The 19,638-nt window shown below is 40.8% G+C and overlaps 1 protein-coding gene across 1 annotated transcript in view; it reads left to right on the top strand.

Annotated features, from left to right (window-relative positions):
- Positions 1–11,700, top strand: part of LOC124545217 (skin secretory protein xP2-like) — an 88,563-nt gene extending 76,863 nt beyond the window's left edge. Inside the window, exon 5 of the mRNA XM_047124085.1 lies at positions 10,167–11,700. Coding sequence (XP_046980041.1) covers positions 10,167–10,614 — 448 coding nt within the window. The 3' untranslated portion in view covers positions 10,615–11,700. The remainder of the gene's footprint in view (positions 1–10,166) is intronic.
- Positions 11,701–19,638: the final 7,938 nt, after the last annotated feature.

Genomic DNA, 19,638 nt, shown 5'->3' with positions numbered 1-19,638 from the left:
ACAGCTCCGGCAATGCACTGTCCTTTATACCTTTCGTACGTGGTACTGCTATCTGTACATGTGCGTATCGCTATGCTATGACGTTTGCATCCAGAGAGTAATCTTTGGGGAGTAACCTGCCTACACCCTTCGGTATATTTGCAGTTGGTCGTAATTACGTTGTACCTAATTTTTTGATAAGACATCAATCCAGAAGAATATGGGCCGAAAGAATGCAAACAAATATATTTCGGGACGTTGCAATGCTGGACTAATGGCACCTAAATGGATAATGTATAATTATGTTGATTAATTTAGCTTAGTTAGCAAATTTTATTAATTATTGTGAAACTGCTATTTATTGAAAACTGTAAGTACTTACTTTACTATAGCAGGCGTTTCCGCTTATCAACAATTGCCTGTTCTCAGATGCCACACACTTGTACCCTGACAGTCTTCCTCCGAAACAGCTCTCCTTTGCAAGGCTTCGGCTACAGTTCCCATAGTTACCCTCCATGTTACCCTGAGCCTCCATCGGTTCCTTCTCCCTGGCGGAGACCAATTGAGCAAACACTTTGCCCATCGTTGTTTCTCCACCAGACATATCCGTACCATTTCAGTGCTCGTGCGTCAATCGCATCTCTGATTGTTTCAACAGCACCCATCTTCATTCTTACACATTCATTTCTCAGTCGATCCAAAAGGGTCATTCCCCCATAAATACTTAACGTCGGCAAACAGTATGAATGTTGACGCCGTACTCTGCAGTGTCTATTCCACTAACCAATGACGACTTCTAAATACAATTCAAATAAGGCCAGAACATCCAGTTTAAATAAGGCTAGAACATCCATTTCTTGTTTTAAGGCTTTCGGATATCTTTCCAACCGTCAAAATTGCTTCGCATATCCTTTTCGCCAACTCTATTAATGTACCACCCACTCCAACATTTCCGGTAGTGTCCATAGTAGCCTCCGAGGCACGGAGTTATGGTCGTTATCTAAATCAACAAACACCAAATACAGATCTTGCTCTTTGCTATCATTTTCTGAAACATCTGTCATACCTAAAAGTTGTCAACACAGCTATTTCAATTAGTAAAACCCGACTGTTCATGAGATACAATGACATTTGCAGCTTTTCCAGTCCAAGTTATTTTTTGCTATTCTGCCAAACAACCTATTCACCGAAGCAATTACATTTATTTCCTTGTAATTCGTCATGTCTTTCCTGCTCCATTTCTTATGTATGGCGGTAACGTGTGATGTCTTCCATCCTCGGGGTACTTTATTAAAAATAGTTACTACTACTGCTGCTAGTTTAGGTCCTCCATGCTTAAATAATTTCTTTACTGTGCCCCTCCAGCACCGGCTGTCTTTCAATTTTTTTTATTTTTGTAGGGCCTGATAAATTTCAGTGTCAGCCACTTCCTCCACAAGATAGATCTCCACTTCATTCTGGTCTTCTCGAAACTCTTCCCTGTCTTCTGTAAGAAGATCCTTAAAACATATCTTCGTCTGCTAAATGGCAATCATTCTAGCTACTCTTCCAATTTTAACAGGAGCTCTCACCTGCGTATAAATCGTCAACCTTCTAATGCCTTGTTTTATCCAACTAAATGTTCTAGGTCGGCACATTCCTTCTCCCACTATTCGTTTTAACCCGGATAACCACCCTTTTTGCTTCTCTCTTAATTGTGTTGTAGTGACTTCTATCTTCCTGCCTTTTTCGAGCTTAACCATTTCTGGTAAGCAGTCTTCTTTTCTTCGTTCCTTTCTCTTAAGGCCTGAGTGATCCACTCGGCACCTCTCGCTCCTCCTCCTTCTGTTCCAGGAGCCTCCTCAGCAGCTCCCAGCAAAAATGATTTTAAATCCTCATACAGTGATGTTGCACTTCCGTCCTTATCCAATGTGAGTTTCTATTCATCTCGTCTATGGCAATTATTGAATGGTATATTTCGGTTGCTAGTCCGTTTAAGGACAAAAATTATGAAACTCATCGTGTTGTATTACAGTTAATGAAAAATATGTGAGAGACATCGGTCATTAGACTGGTGAGAGCTCATCCGAAAATTCAAGTGTTTATAAAATTTCAGATAGTTACTTATTTTTACGCTGAACTCTTTAGAATACTTTAAAAACGAAACTAATTTTCCAATTGCAGCACGTGCCTGTCACTATGTTTTACATCTCACTTCTTTCAAACGATCAAAATTCAGTATCACAAAAGTCCACCCCTGGTAGCTGAGTGGTCAGCGCGACGGAATGTCAATCCTAAGGGCCCGGGTTCGATTCCCGGCTGGGTCGGAGATTTTCTCCGCTCAGGGCCTGGGTGTTGTGTTGTCCCACTCATAATCATTTCATCCCCATCGACGAGCAAGTCGCTGAAGTGGTTTCAAATCGAAAGACTTGCAGCCTACGAACGCTTTACGCGACGGGAGACCCTATTCACTCGACTTTAGATGGTTGTTATTAAGATCAGGCACTTTCACTGCAACCTCAATACGCCAAGCCTGAGAATAAACTAGTCGGTTCGGAAATAGTCGCCAAAATACAGGTGCGGCAACTGTGACAGATTTGTAGTAAACTCTTCATAGAATATATTTTCTATTACCTCCTACCCATTTTCCTACATCGTGTCGCAATTTTCACGATGATTTTAAACATCTTGCTCGCCTTTAAATTATAAAACGTTACGTCTAGCTTCACAAGTACAATGAAATAGTTTTTTGATTTCCTAAGTCTTGCTTCTATTATCAAGCTCGACGTCAATACTGTCTCTCTGTTGCCTTTACCTTTTGAGAAATACTCCACAATTTTGAGATTAAATACGAAACTAATTAGAAGAATTCAAGATTTTATTGAATGAACCATATCCAGACGGCTACATACATTTCTCTTACGAACCTCATAAGTGTAGCCCAGCTATTATTCGGAGATAAAGCAGTACTATACAGGGCCGACAATACACAGATAGAAGAGTACATTAAACAGAATAGTTTTAGACACGAATGTATGATCGTAAACGAATATTCAGCTTTCCAACTGACATAAATAACTTATGCTACATATTAAAAATGTCGAGGGAGGGCAACTGTTCTGAGAGACAAACGACAGTTACGGTTCAGGCGTAACACCTGACAATAATATTTTGTCACACTCTCTCTCCCGCTGTCGCAATCTCTTGTGGACGTTAGAGTGTAACTGAAACCCCACCACTCCCTACACACTGTGTTATTCTGTGTGTGCATTTAATGAGGTGACTGGCGGATGAATATTGATAAATTTTCTCCCACGAGATACAACGCCATTTTATTCCAGTTCCACAATTCTCTGCCGAAAATTTTGCCCAGCTATCAGAGCGCTGAATGATTCCGTTACTTGTAAGCTTCTAACCAAGCTGATACCTTTTACCCAATATGGATAGCGCCGCTTACGAAGCTTTTCCCTATACATTCAGTCAGGATTCTCGGCAGTACATCTTGTGTCACCATCTTCCTGTAAAGATAAATCTTCCATAATTAATCAGGAGGTGTCAACAATGATATGTGGACGCATCACAGATAATTTTGTTTTGTTTTCATGGTGGTACCACCAACTCCGAAGTGTCAGATAGATGTTCCTTAAGGAACACAAGTACTTTACAAATCCGATCTTCACACGCATGTATCTGAACTGCTGATGAGCAGTTTTGGAAGGTTTACAGGCTACCGTGAACGAATCTCTATATTGTACTGAAAACGTTTTCTGTTCATAAATTTATTTAGATATGGTAACAGGAAGGCATCAAGGAGTGCCACATCAGGTGATGAGTCAATTTTCACTCCGTTCGTACTTCAGTCTCTTATTTCTTCCATCATCAAACCACCTTTCTGGGATAATGCATTCTCATGGTTTTTCCGGTTTCACAGTCTCATTTCATTTCTTTACATGGGCGCAGAAGGCTTTTTCAGTGTTCGCCATTTGTTTAGCCCGTTTACATATATAAAATCTTAGCGAAATATTAAACATAATTTGTGCCTTTTGGTGAGGAACTCCCGATCTCCACCAACAACATCGACTGCTGTTTCATTTTCAGTGTACGTAGTAGATTACCGTCTCAGTCATAAAATAAACAGATGCACAAATTAAATTTTTCTTTCTATCCAAACATTGGAGTAAATTTCTGCTTCACACACATGCATTTGTTTGACGTTTATCACACGCCGCACCCATTTTGTATTAAGTTCGCTTATAGTCAGTTGTCTATGTGAGAAGTAAGTTTCTTCTGCTATGTCTGCAGCGAAAGCTATTCCATATATGTTTAGTTGTCGATCGTCCGCAACTGCTTCTCCGTCTCTCTCTCTCTCTCTCTCTCTCTCTCTCTCTGCAGCGAAAGCTATTCCATATATGTTTAGTTGTCGATCGTCCGCAACTGCTTCTCTGTCTCTCTCTCTCTCTCTCTCTCTCTCTCTCTCTCTCTCTCTCTCTCTCTCTCTCTCTCCCTCTCCCAAACTTTTCATCACTAGTTGACGTGGCATTAAATTATCTACAATACAACAAGGTCCACATCAATTAATCCGCCATTTCTCAACTGTTTTACAACAACGAACACACTCCTTACTAACCTCCACTAGTTTTATGACGGAAGGGTGTTCTTGTTTTCCTATTAAACAATCGAAAGGGTGTTCCTGTTTATCTATTAAACAATACAAATCTGCCTTACAATACAGTATAAAAGTTATTACACCTCAAACCATGTCGACAAATACGTTATTGTGGAACATATTCCAACATGACAAAAACAAAATCTTATTGATACCGATCTCCTTTCTGTGCTAGAAGGTGAAATTTTCACTCTTCCCTAATAATTAACCGAATTTACGTTTTGAGACACACAGTGATAATAAATTCGAAGATTTCACAGTAACTGATCTTCCAACAGTATGCAAACAACATTTGTTTATTTATATCAGTTCTCTTGAGTACATTGTCTTATCTAAGGTACAAACTGGTTAATTTGAGTTGGTTGGCTTTATTACCAGTGTACTAGAACTGGAACTTTTTGAGACCGGCTTTCTAATGCTAAATTTCACTGTTCTGTAACACGCTAAACGTAGACTTCCCCTGAATCGCCACTCAATAGTTTACGTAACCAATAATTTAGAAACTAAATTATTTTGCTACATTTGTAATTATAACTAACAAATTTATCTTGTCTAATTGTACCTTGTGAAATGTTGTAGCTGTTACTGTTACGGTTGTGGCAACTGGATGGAATCCAGAAGGAGCTCATAAATTAACTATTTCCCCAACACTGTAACGTTTAAATGTGCATATGAATGTTCACAGTAATTAAAAAATAGGCATTGCGTTCTGTGACCGTGTCTGTCGTTAATACTCAGTATTGTAAGAAAACAGCGTACTTAGATCATGTGGTACAAAATAAGAAGTTCACTTTCTTCAATCGATAATCGAGAGGAAAATTGAAGGCAAGAGATGAATTGGCAGGAGAAGAATGTCATGGGTCCGCAACGTCAGACAGTATACAGGAATAATAAATGCTGGAGACCTATACTCGAAGAGAGAGAGAAGACTGGGCTAATGCGATCGCAAACATCCATTAGTGGATGTGCAGCAGAAGAAAAAGATTGTACTAACAATTATAAATAATATACACTATTTTACTAAAGCTTCCAAATATTGTATTATCGAATCAAATTATTTTTAGAATAAATCATATTAATTGTGTAATATGGAAATGATAGTATTCCTGTGATAAAGTTTTTGGTATAACCCAGTAGTACTTCTGAGCCTACGAACATTATTCCAGAGACAGCGCCTTCTGCGGAGACTACCAATCTGACAGTTTTGTACGGCGGGTAGCCTGGACAGAGCTGTTTAGGCTAAACTGCTGTATTCGAACACAGTTGCATCAAACGTATCCAGATAGTTCTCTTTGTTACAGCTTTTGCCTTTTACATACAAGTAAAGATAATTCAGTAGGTAAATTACTTTTTGATGTCTTTTCGAGAATATGGTTCATTCATTTTGAAACTTATCTTTATTGATGTTAGTGTGAAAAATAACCTGAAGGAAAAGTAGAGTACATAATGACCTTTTTTAAGTCGCCACAAATGAAATAATGTATCAGTAAACATTACATATTAATAATTACGAAACTATTAATCAGTATACATGACTAAGTTCTTAATTTCTCGTGGTTGCTTTTTCTAATTTCAGGAGCAAATATGATTGGAGAGTGATAGTAAAATAATGAAATGCAATTACGTCTGATTCGAATTTCAAGAGTGATTGTTTCAATTTAGGTGCTTTTTCTTTTAGTAGATGTGTAGGTACAAAAATATAACATTTCTCGCGGATTTTGATAAAGGGGACCATTAACACTTAACTGTGTAATCACATTTATATTCCGGTGGACATGTAACTGTGTATCGTCCAGTACATCATTAATTATAAACTTCAAGGAGTAATTCCCTCTGCATTAATTCTTCGAGAAGTTATTCTACTAATCTGTTTTTATTAAGAGCTGCTAACAGCACAAATTTTTCAATATGAATACAGTCAAAAAGTATACCATACATGAAAGACATAACGATTCTGTTCTGTACTGACGAAGTCACACCTCAATCCTTCATTTAACCATTGTGAAGTTACTAATAATATTACAACTGCTTTGAAGTGAGACGTGACAGGTAAACAGTATAGACAAGAAGAAACTAGAAGAGAGTAGGATGTGGTATTGAAGAAGAATACTGAACATTAGGCTGGTAAATAATTAGTGGAGAAAGAAAAGAGTTTTATGGCACAACTTGACTAAACGAAGATATATATATTGACGGCCGCACCCTGAGATATCAAGTAATAGTTGATTTGGTAATGAAGGCAACTGAGGGGTTGGACAAAAATATAGGAGCATCTGGAGGAATGCTTGCCTCAACATAAATACATACGCTTCAAAAGCCTGCTGGTTGCGCTGTTGTTTTTGACAATGAACGGTATTTTGACAATGAACGGTACCTGTTCAATGTCCTCAATACGTTGCAAGAGTCAGTCCGGTCAGAACACTGCTCTGATTAATTGTGGATGCGTTATATCGGAGCTCACTGAAGTCGAACGTCGGAAAATTGTTGGTGATCGTATTCTGGGTGCTTCTGGAACCAGATAGCTGAAGTTTTTGGTGTTTCAAGAAGTACCATATCGAAGCTATATATCCCATACAGGGGAAGCGGAAAAACATCACGTGCTAAGTCACAACGCGGACGAAAATGTGTGTTGCGTGATCGTAACGGACGATCATTGAAGCGGATTTGACGAAAAGCAGGAGGATGACAAGTGCAAACCTGACTGCAAATCTGAATGTGGCACTCGCGGACCCTGACAGCTCCAAAATAACATGAAGTGAGTTCGTTAGCTGGGAACTGCAGGGCGAGCTGCAATTTCAAAACCACTTGTCAGTGATGCAAATGTCCGTAATCGGAAAACGTTGTGCCAAAGACGTAAAACCTGGACTGTGGAGCAATGGGAGAAAACCATTTGGTCGGATGAGCCCCGTTTCACACTGTTTCAAACTTATAGCTAAGTTTATGTCCCAGGACTGAAACATTTAGGAAGTTCGGTGATGATTTGGGCAATCATATTTTGGTATTCCTTGAGGCCCATGAGAAATCTGGATTACTGCCAAGGATTATGTGAACATTTTGGCTCATCAGGCTAATCCTATGGCATAGTTTTGGTTCATCAATGGTGGTGCTGTGTTCTAAGATGGTAGGGCTTCTGTTCACATAGCTCGCATCGTCCAGGACTGGTTTTGTGCGCACCACTATGAACTGTCGCGTCTTCCCTGACACCACAGTCACCAGGTCACAATTGTTGAGTCTTTTTGGTCTACTGTGGAGAGAACGGTGCTTGATGGCAATCCACCTCTGTCATCGCTGCCTGAACATGCCTCCCCCGAAAACAAACAGTTCATGTATTTATCCATTCAGAGATGACTGAAAGCTGTTTTGTACGCCAACGATTTTCCTACACCATGTTGGACACGGTAATGTGTTGCGTTTTTGGAGTTTCCATATTTTTGTCCACCAGCAGTAAGTGCACGTGTGAGGTAAGGATGGGACAGAGTTGCAGAGGAAGACTCAGGGTTGTCTACAGTGCTCCAGTTAAAGACGACTTCACCTGCAATAGTCATACAGCAACTAAGAGACGTGCACAGGATAAAGTAGTGTGTAGTAGAGCTACAGCAAACCTACAAAGACTGCAACAACAGAATGACTATCTCAAATAAAACCATTTCGAATATTAGACAGCGCCATCACAGAACACTAAAACAACTTAACCATCGACGTAACACTTACATACAGCATATAGTGGAAGATCATCAACAGAAGCCAGCAGTCAGTCCCCCTGAAAAGGACCAAAGCAATAACAATCGAAGCGTCGTTGGTCCTCTTTAGTGGGACCGCTGCAAAGACAGTAAAAACGCGAGTGGGTCAGACGTTTTAGTGTTATATAATGATGCTGTCCAATCTCTAAAACCATTTTTTTTTTTTTTCGAGGTGAGACTGATCGTTATAATCTCGCCTTTTTCTACGAAAATATTGTTCTTTTACTTTTGCTTTAATTGCACCTCAGACATAGGCGGATCACACAGGCGTGCAGCGTCAAGACATAGCAAAAACAAGTTTTACAAGTTTTGCTTAAGGTATATTATACTTGTTGCTACCAATCTAACGATGGTACTGAATGGCCAAATTTAAAATTCGCTTATTTGTTTCCGAGCAAGACAATAAATGATTGACCAGCTCTTAGCACGATACGTAGCACGATGCAAACAATCTGAAACTTACGTCAGCATGTCAAGGATAAATTGGGTTTACTTCTCAGATATCGGACTTCGTATGTAGTAAAATTCAGGTACATTTTGTTAAGGATAAATCGAAAACATGTTTACTATATTACACCATAGAACAAGGCGTCTTCATAGTACCAGACCACAAAACGAACTGGTATTCAAGTTGCTTTCCAATCCTCAGTAAATTAAATTATGTTAAGGGGGGTAGGACATCAAACGGGCCGACTTGGAGCAAGAGAGGCACCACGGGACATTTTAATTTCCACTCTCTATACTTTTACAAATAAATTCATAAAACTTTGAAAGCATGATCAGGAAGGATTCAGGATTCATATTCATAGTAGTGGAAGCTCAAAAACGTAACAAAATACATTTTTTTACATGTGAAATTTCATCATTTTTTCACTTACTACTGGCTGTATTTGTTGCTATAGTTACATGTGTATGAAGCTCTAGAGTTTATCTAATTTATGAAAAAATGAATGAACTGTTACATTTTAAACTTCTTGTTTAGAAAAAACTCAAATTTTACAGCTAATTATTTCAATTTTTATCATAGTTTTTAATAGATTTGGAAAATTCTAGAGTTTCATATATCTGTAAGTACTGCTTGTATGCTGTGCAAAATTCACCGAAGAATCTCTCTTACTTAGGAAGAAAAGTGTACCTACAGAAACAAATGCAGCCAGTAGTAAGTGAAAAAAATGACGAAATTCCACATGTAAAAAAAAAGGTATTTTGCTACGATTTTGAGCTTCCACTACTATGAGTATGAATCCTGAATCCTTCCTGGTCATGCTGACAAAGTTTTATGAATTTATTTGTAAAAGTATAGACAGTAGAAATTAAAATATCCTGTGGTGCCTCTCCTGCTCCAAGTCGGCCCGTTTGATGTCCTACCCCCCTTAAGATTCAGATTTCAGTACGAAATGGTGGTCTAGATCCAGTTAAATTGACTTTTTTTTGTATTACCACAGACACAATAAGAACGAACGTATACTGATCGTTGTCACTAGGAAAAACAGAACAGAGTAATATCTGCCAAAAACCAGAGACTAATTACATAATGTCAAAGGTAACATTTCCTTCCCTGTTCATGTATACACATATCTTACTAAACAAACAACGTAAACATAGTAATATCAATTCGTACTCTTTTCTTGTGTTTCCAGCACAGAATTATATTTAGCTTTCAGAATACGTCCAGATAATGTAAACAGATGAGCTACTGTGTCCTGTATTCTTGTGATGGCCATTTGTGCAAGCTGTTTTATGTTTTTAAATATTGTAGTTATCAGGAAACATACCACGGCTAAATTTTTTGCATACGCCAGGTACAGCCAGCAAGGAGCACTGCTGTCGCAGCGTCTGCGCGACATCGCCGCCTCCAGCGGCGACTCCACGGCTTCCGACGAGTCGGGCAGCAGCGAGGAGAAGCCGACGGAGAGCGAGGACGCCGAGCAGGTGGTGGGCGCCGACCCGCCGGGCCCCAGCGTCGCGCAGGTCAAGCCGCAGGCGCTCGCGCTCGCCGGACCCGGGGGCGTGGCCGCCGCCGCCCCCATGGGCACGGCGCTCGTCGGTCCCGGCGGACTCGCCGTCGCCGCCCCCGCCGCCACCGCAATCGCCGGCCCCGCGGGCGGCACCCCTCCCATCGGGATAGTCCCGGCGTCGCAGGCCTACAAGCAGTACCTGGAGGCCCAGAAGGTAGTCGAGAACCACAGGAAGCAGCAGCAGCAGCAACAGCAGAACCGTAGACCCGCCTTCATCGCATACAACGCGTAGAGCATACGAAAGGGAATCAACATAATACTTCTGAAGGCTTCCTAGTCCATTTTACCACTGAATCCTACGAAATTCCTTAACAGAAAGTTGCTATTTGTGTTAAAATGCCGCCCCCTCCCTACCACCCTCCCCACAGATCCACACACATGCCTTTGTTATCATTGATATATCGATGCCCTGCGTTACTAAGGTTCCTTTCCTGACGAAGCATCGAAGTCTCCACTGTACTTGTGTCAGAATACAATTCGTTCGCACAAAAATATCTGACAAAAAAGTTAGTAGTAGACCGGAGACCCTTCCACTCCACCTAACAGTACAAATGACTGCCTTGGAGTTTCTGTATCCACGTCAGTCAAACAAAGGACACGCAGTATTCTTCAGGCGTGAGAATTGAAACAAACACTTACTGTTATTCTCCTTAACCGCGAGTACATGAAATCTGAGTTCCTTACTTCTGACGTGTCTTGTTTATAAAAATACAAGAATTGTCGTTCAACTCTCAATAGTTTTGCTTCTTTTCAACTGAAATGGTGTTCTACAAGTTTTGTAAATTTCATTTCAATAATTGTTTTTATGTTCATTAGACAGCGGCAACTTTCCAGCCCCATATTCCTTCCATACACGATCCCATGTCGAGCTTTCAGGATAGTCCAGTGCTCTGAGATGGCCTTCGACTAAACGTGCTTCCTATTTGGGTGCAGTCCGCAGCCACTGCAGCTGACCTGCAGTCTCAACTTATGACAGGGCCTCAGCTCTCGGTCAGGACAGGACAGCTTGTGACGTTTGTGAATTTTAATGACATCTTAGTATTTTTAACAGGGAGTGACTTCCGTTTCGACAGATGACTGTCATCACGTAGCGACTATTTGACATTTACTACACAGCAAGACGAACTGTGTGACTTACTTTGTGTAGAGACTGCATCAGCTGTTGTGATTTCATTAGAAATTTTGCTGTCAGAAAGCACCTTTTATTTATACTTTTTTATTGTGAATATTGCAGCTTGAGTGAGAGTGAAAATTGTAATTCAGACGTTACTATAGTGGCGTGTGAAATCTTAAATAAAATTGTTGCTAAATGCTAAAACAGTTGTTTCTTTCTATCTGCTCTTTATATCAAATTCGCTATCTCCTCTAACATAAAAACGTATTGCCTGCCTATTCCTACTGACCAATAAAAATTTGTATACTAACTTCTCACAACAATGTCTTACCCCACTTATGTGGTGCGAAAGCAACAAGTTTGCTTTGCTGCGTAATGTAAACATTTTTTCCCGGAGAACTTGCAAATATAGAAATATTTTAGCTTCGATAAAGGGATACATTTTGTTTATCTATGAATGTACCTTGTGCTAAATTTCTCGCGTAAAAATTATAGAAGTACAGGTGACATTAATGGCCGCCAGCACAAATCATCTCCCACCTTGCACATCGTTTTAGACATTTAGACAGTGTTGTTACTAACGTTCTTCTTTATCACTGCATTTATCTGATGCGAAATGTGTCCTCAATTCAGCTGTTTGTAAAACAACAATCTACTAATTCATGCTGACCACAGTAAACTGTGCTGTAAAGTTATCTTGTGCTGAGATACACCCATTAGCCCGTAACATTACGTTCGAAATCATAATGAACTGAGGTGCGTGTTCTGTGGATCTACAGTCACAGACAGAAAATATGGTACCTGAAAATTCTAGACAGTATTATCGAATTTTTGTCTTGCTAGGTTCTCCTGCAGTCAGCTGCGATCTGCTCCCTCCGCGGAAACAAATTTCGATAGACATTTGGGGGTCGTTAAAATGGTATTTAGGTAATTATGGTATTTAGGTAATTATTCCGCAGTCATTCATTTCTTTTGCTCTCTGGCGGGCCAAAAATCGTTTTTCGCGTAAGTGCCGTTAAATGATGTGCAACACACGAAATACTAGGTAGTAATTGCATAAATAACAGTTTCTATATTTTAAGCTCTCATTCAACCTTTGGAATTCTCATCAGGGATGCCACACTCATTCATTCACATATTACTTTTACTATCGAGTTCAGTATTTGAAATATACTATACAGTGCTTAATACTTTACTTTAATTTGTTGTTATTCTTCATCTGGCACCTGGTCATCCTAAATTTGCCCGTACATCAAACTTTTGTAATCAGCCAAAAGGCAAGATATGGATATACTCTAGCTACAGGATAAATAGCAAGTGAAACGGAAATAAGAGTATGAGTTTGTTTCTAATACTGAAAATAAAGTATATTTCATATCTGAAAAGACGGAGTCCTGTGCAGAAGATGAAAAAAGAAATTTAGGAAAAAACAAATGCGATACTCATCATCTTTGCTGCCAAGGAAGACATCCTCCAAGTAACCATTGTGTCTGACACTCATAAATGCTCAATTTAGTTGTTGGCTCACTTTGGAACTAATAATTGTGGTTATGGATTTATTACGTTGTTGTCTGACAAAAGAATATTGTTAATTTAATGATGATAATGACGACAAAATAAACATTAACAATGGACTTTCAGTAGCGAGAGCCGTAAGCAGATGACAATTCCAGATTTGTAGGCAGCGTCCCTCGATGTGCACATCGGTCAGCACGGAGCGGTGCAGGCAGTCCTCCATTAGCAACAATGACTCATAACTGAATGTCATCGCTTGCACCCACAGACAAAGTCACGTGTGACTCGTCCGTCAACACGCGGCAAAGGGCCTCAAGCAAGGAGGCACATGGAAGTATCCCATGTTAGGAGAAACATGCGCTCACATTGAGGAGGTTTTCTGTGTCCGTTAGCAGGCAGAACTGTGTAGGCTCATGAACCATTTTAACACTCTCTGGGCTGTTACCAAGACACAACGATGAAGGACTTTTAGTGTGTAGCAGTGAGGCAGCCTATATACAAAGTAATATGACCAGCTAATTTTTAATAAAAATTTAGAAAAGAACAATAAAATAAATGTCGTGTGACTAGGGCCTCCCGTCGGGTAGACCGTTCGCCGGGTGCAACTCTTTCGATTTGACGCCACTTCGGCAACTTGCGCGTCGATGTGGATGAAATGATGATGATTAGGACAACACAACACCCAGTCCCTGAGCGGAGAAAATCTTCGACCCAGCCGGAAATCGCACCCGGACCCTTAGGATTGACATCCTGTCGCGCTGACCATTCAGCTACCGGGGGCGGACAAAAGAACAATGATACTGTACTATGAGGACCGAAGGAAATGCTTCATATATGAGGATTACTGTTAAGTACATGAAAAATTTCAGTAAAGCTATACACTTATAGAACAACTGAATTTTGGAGGCAGCTGAGATGTTTCACAATGCGCAAGTGGGTAGTAATAAACATAAGACTTGATACCACCCAGATACAGACAACAATCAGCCAAAACAGTTTGTAAAGGAAGACTAACGTACCTAAATAGGTGCAGTTGTACTACACTCTCCAGATATTATCGTATACTCAAAAAACTACCCAAGAATACCACAATAGTGTTTGATGTAATAACTAAAGATAGAAGTATTGTTGTAATATAACAACGAAAACTTCATGATCTAAGGTACAGTTATAATGGAACAGATTTACATATTTACATTTCTGTTACTACAACAGCAAGTAATAATTCGCCAAGTAGAGGAGTTGTACAAGAATATGGAAATACCTCTGGAATGCTTGCCTGAACGTAAATACAGATGCTAACCAAGCCTGCTGCTTGTTCTGTTGCTGTTCACGACGAACGGCACCTGTGCGGTGTCCTCAGTAGGTTGCAAAAGTCAGTTGTGGTCACAGTAGTGCCGTGAGTAGTCGTGAGAGCGTTGTGTCGGAGCCAAGTGAATTCGAGCATTCGCAGATTGTTTATGCTCGTTTTGTGGGCGCTTCCGTAATCAAGGTAGCCGAAGTATTCGGTGTTTCAAGAGGTACCTAATCGAAGATTTACACTGCATAAAGGGAAAGCGGAGAAACATCATCCGCTAAATCACGAATGTGCCGAAAAATTAGAGCACAACAGCTGGAAAACTCAGTACAGAACTAAATTTCGCGCTCGCAAACCCTATCAGCACCAAAAACAACACGCGGGGAGCTCTATGTGGTGGGAATGGGAAGGCAAGCTGGAATTCCAAAACCACTTGTCAGTGACTCAAATGCCCGCAACAGAAAAACGTGGCGCCGAAGCCACAGAACCTAGGTTACGGAGCAATGGAGAAAAGTCGTTTGATCTGTTGGCCTCGTTTCTCTCTGTTTACAATTCCTGGTCGAGCGTACGTCCCAAGAGTGAAACATGGCGGAGGTTCGGTGATGATATGGGCAGCCGTATCGTGGTATTCCAAGCATCCCATGGCTATTCTGCAAGTTCACATTACTGCCAAAGATTATGTGACCATTTCGGCTTATCTGGTACAGAATTTGTTCTCCAAATGTGACATCTGGAAGCTGTTTTGAGTGCCAACGGGTTTCCTGGACCATATTACATATGGCAATGTGACGTGTTTTTGGTGTTTCCGTATTTTTATCAAACACTTGTATCATTACGAGCATCATTGCCATACCCGCATTGGTATTAAAGCAGTCTTATGTAGATTATCTTCGCGATTTACGAGTACCTACAAGCAGGGAAGATGTTGGCATGCTTAAATTAGCCGATCTGTAATTATAAGAAACCATTGCCCGATCTGGTAACCATGGAAAATAACGTTTTTGAGATGAATTAGACTGAATTCTCTTAGATGCTCTGAGGCGATATGAAGCTTTCCACTCTTTCACTTTTAACTCAGCGTCATCATTGTCAGAGAAGTTCAAGATCATATCGGCAGTAATAATTTGAGGCTCGAGATGGCATACAGGAAAACATTGGCCATCTAGAAATACCCATAATGAGTTTCATTAGTTGATACTAATTTTTAATGACCTGGAGCACTGTACCATAATAATTTCGTCAATAATCTCAGGCAAAGTTTTCTTTACACAAGTTGTTACTGTGTGACACAAATTTTTGCTAATGAAATTCGTTACTATCTACGTCTCATTCAAAGAGAAATTTCTTGTGCCTCTGTTCTGCATCGACGCATGATTGGCATCGTTATGAACGGATTTGTCAGGGTTAATTTAAGGGGTGACCGGGTGCCGTTCCCGTCGCCACCTCATTACCCATCGGGACGTAATATGCGTGCCTCAATTGCCTGCATGAAGAAGTGGGCGAAAGTTTTCTAAACGTTTGTGAATCAACTGAGGCACGACTTGGGAACCTGTCACGTATTCACCTAAATGCGATGCGGAAAACTGCCTAAAAGCCACATCCATGCTGGCCGGCACACCGACCGTCGTCGTTAATCCACAGGGCTGATTCGATCCGGGGCCGGTAAACTTCCTCGTTCCGGAAGCCGCGCTTTGATATGCACAGCTCTCCGGGCGCGCTGTACACGCGCTACTTTGTGATAAAATTTTAATTTATGATACAACTTATCGATTATTTCTGCACATAGCATAATTTTCAATGCAAGCAGATAGACTCTTCATTTTCTGGAGTTCTTAATGACAGATTTTAAAGGAGTACGCAAAGCTATTCGACAACGAAGTGAGATTTACGAGGAGATACGGCTGTTGTATTTGTGGACAACAAACCCTAGCAATGGTCTTATAATAACTTAAAGACTAGTATGAAATGCATTCAACTTAATTTATAGCATGTAAATCGTGTGAAGCGTGTGTTTAGTTGGGTAAGCGTATAAGACGAGGTTTCAGTCCCAGTCACGTGCATGAATTTTCCGACCGCTTAACCCTTCCCGCGCCGTACCTGATAAATGGCAGATTTCACCGCAGTTCAGAGGTCACATTAAAATGTGAGTCCCTGCAGTTGGAGGCAACGGGATACAACCTCCAGTACGATCGGACATAATAAAACACTGTGGTGTTCATTCACAGTTCTACATTCTATGACAGCAATATGAAGCGTGAAATGGTGTTATATTATGTATACCCCATTAGTCCTGTGTTTCTACTTGATCGGTCCGCAAAACTCATAACAATTAAAGAGAGACATTGAATCAGCTGTTATATTCGTAGGCAATTGACAGTTTTATTGGAGAGTCTGATGTGCATGCAGACTTATTTATCTCACCTAGGACATTTTACGAAGTAAGTTTCCACCACTAATCCCTGAAACAATCGGCATATCTAAAATAAAGACTCAGCAGATTAAACAAACGAACGAAACCACACCATCACATACATGCAGACACACTGCACACAGAATACGATTGATGGCAAAAATAAAACATGCACCACAACCAAAAGAAAGTACGTGATAGAAGCACTGAGTGTAAAATGATTGATTCGATACAGAAACATATCCCAAAACTGAAAGCAAAACCAGACACATATCAACAGTGTAGTACCTACCAGGTCATTTGCAGGAAATATGAGGAAATGTAGCCGGCCGGTGTAGCCGTGCGGTTCTAGGCGCTTCAGTCTCTAACCGCGTGACCGCTACGGTCGCAGGTTCGAATCCTGCCTGGGGCATGGGTGTGTGTGATGTCCTTAGGTTAGTTAGGTTTAAGTAGTTCTAAGTTCTAGGGGACTGATGACCACAGATGTTAAGTCCCAAAGTGCTCAGAGCCATTTGAACCACTTTTTTGATAAAATGTACATCTGGGTGACAGGTAGAACGTTCGACACAAGGTATAAAGGGCACACCGTCACATGTAAATACAGCAGAAACCATTCAACATACGCAGATCACCTTAAGCAGGAGTATCATAGGCCAAGCACAGTAAAACTCACTTGAGCGTCATAAAAATTGGTAAAAACAGACATCACCTCACTTTTCACAGAAACTGCAACAAGACATAAGAGACAACTATTTAACAACCAGATAAATTTTGGAAGCCAGACACTGTACAAAATCATTGAACATACCATGTAAAACTTAGGCTTCCAACCCTTCAAATGTTCAAACGTGTGTGAATTCCTAAGGGACCAAACTGCTGAGGTCATCGGTCCCTAGACACGACTTGAACTAACTTATGCTAAGAACAACGCACACACCCATGCCCGATGGAGGACTCGAACCTCCGACGGGAGAGACCGCGCAATCCGTGACACGGCGCCTCAGACCGCGCGGCCACTTCGCGCGGCTCCTACCCATCATCAGTTCATATGGTGAGTAACCTGTGGCATTGCTTTTTATACTGTTCAGTACATTTTCAAACGATTGCACATATTCCGTCCATCTAGAATGTTTAGTACTTGGATGGGTTCGACACAAACGTCAAGTCTCACGCATACAGAGCTCGCAGTGGTTAGTTACCGAGTTATAGAAAGATATTTCGCTATGCCTGGTCACTTATCTAGTCATAAATTCATTCCACATGTTTGAAGTTAACTGCTATCCGTTGTCAGGCAATAATCTCTCTGTTTTTACTACCTTCGAGAAGTTAGAAGTCTGCAGTCCGGCAATCAGAATTTTGCTATTAGCCTTACGGACCGGCTACAGTGTGGTAACCTGATACATCTACGACATTTTTTGGATTCATCAGTCTTCTGACTGGTTTGATGCAGCACGCCACAAATTCCTGTCGTGTGCCAACCTCTTTATCTCAGAGTAGCCCCTGCAACCTACGTTCTCAATTATTTTCTAGATGTATTCCAATCCCTATCTGCCTCAACGGTTTTCGCCCTCTACAGCTCCCTCTAGAACCACGGAAGTGTCTGTTATCCTTGTCATCATCATCATCATCATCATCATCATCATTTAAGACTGATTATGCCTTTCAGCGTTCAGTCTGGAGCATAGTCCCCCTTATAAAATTCCTCCATGATCCCCTATTCAGTGCTAACATTGGTGCTTCTGATGTTAAACCTATTACTTCAAAATCATTCTTAACCTAATCCAGGTACCTTCTCCTTGGTCTGCTCCGACTCCTCCTACCCTCTACTGCTGAACCCATGAGTCTCTTGGGTAACCTTGCTTCTCCCATGCGTGTAACATGACCCCACCATCTAAGCCTGTTCGCCCTGACTGCTACATCTATAGAGTTCATTCCCAGTTTTCCTTTGATTTTCTCATTGTGGACACCCTCCTGCCATTGTTCCCATCTACTAGTACCTGCAATCATCCTAGCTACTTTCATATCCGTAACCTCAACCTTGTTGATAAGATAACCTGAATCCACCCAGCTTTCGCTCCCATACAACAAAGTTGGTCGAAAGATTGAACGGTGCACAGATAACTTAGTCTTGGTACTGACTTCCTTCTTGCAGAAGAGAGTAGATCGTAGCTGAGCGCTCACTGCATTAGCTTTGCTACACCTCGCTTCCAGTTCTTTCACGATGTTACCATCCTGTGAGAATATGCATCCTAAGTACTTGAAACCGTCCACCTGTTCTAACTTTGTTCCTCCTATTTGGCATTCAATCCGTTTATATTTCTTTCCCACTGACATTACTTTCGTTTTGGAGATGCTAATCCTCATACCATAATCCTTAAATTTCTGATCTAGCTCTGATATATTACTTTGCAAACTTTCAATCGAATCTGCCATCACAACTAAGTCATCCGCATATGCAAGACTGCTTATTTTGTGTTCACATATCTTAATCTCACCCAGCCAGTCTATTGTTTTCAACATACAATCCATAAATAATATGAACAGCAGTGGAGACAGGTTGCAGCCTTGTCTTACCCCTGCAACTAGTCTGAACCATGAACTCAATTTACCGTCAACTCTAACTGCTGCCTGACTGAGTTGTCAGTGTTTTCCAAATATTTTTTTCCTCTACGACTCTGCACAGAATCCTCATTCCTTACATTATTAGTCCACCTAATTTTCTACGTTCGTCAGTAGCACCACATCTCAGATGCTTAGGTCCTCTTCTGTTTCCGTTTTCCCACTGCTCGTGTTTCACTGCCATAAAATGATGCGCTCCAAACGTACATTCTCAGAAATTTCTTCTTCAAATTAAGGCCCATGTTTGATATTAACAGATTTCTCTTGGTCAGGAATGCCATTTTTGCCAGTGCTAGTCTGC

This window comes from Schistocerca americana, chromosome 8 (genome assembly GCF_021461395.2).
Source record: "Schistocerca americana isolate TAMUIC-IGC-003095 chromosome 8, iqSchAmer2.1, whole genome shotgun sequence".
NCBI lineage: Eukaryota > Metazoa > Arthropoda > Insecta > Orthoptera > Acrididae > Schistocerca > Schistocerca americana.
This window is presented reverse-complemented; position numbering and strand designations above follow the sequence as displayed.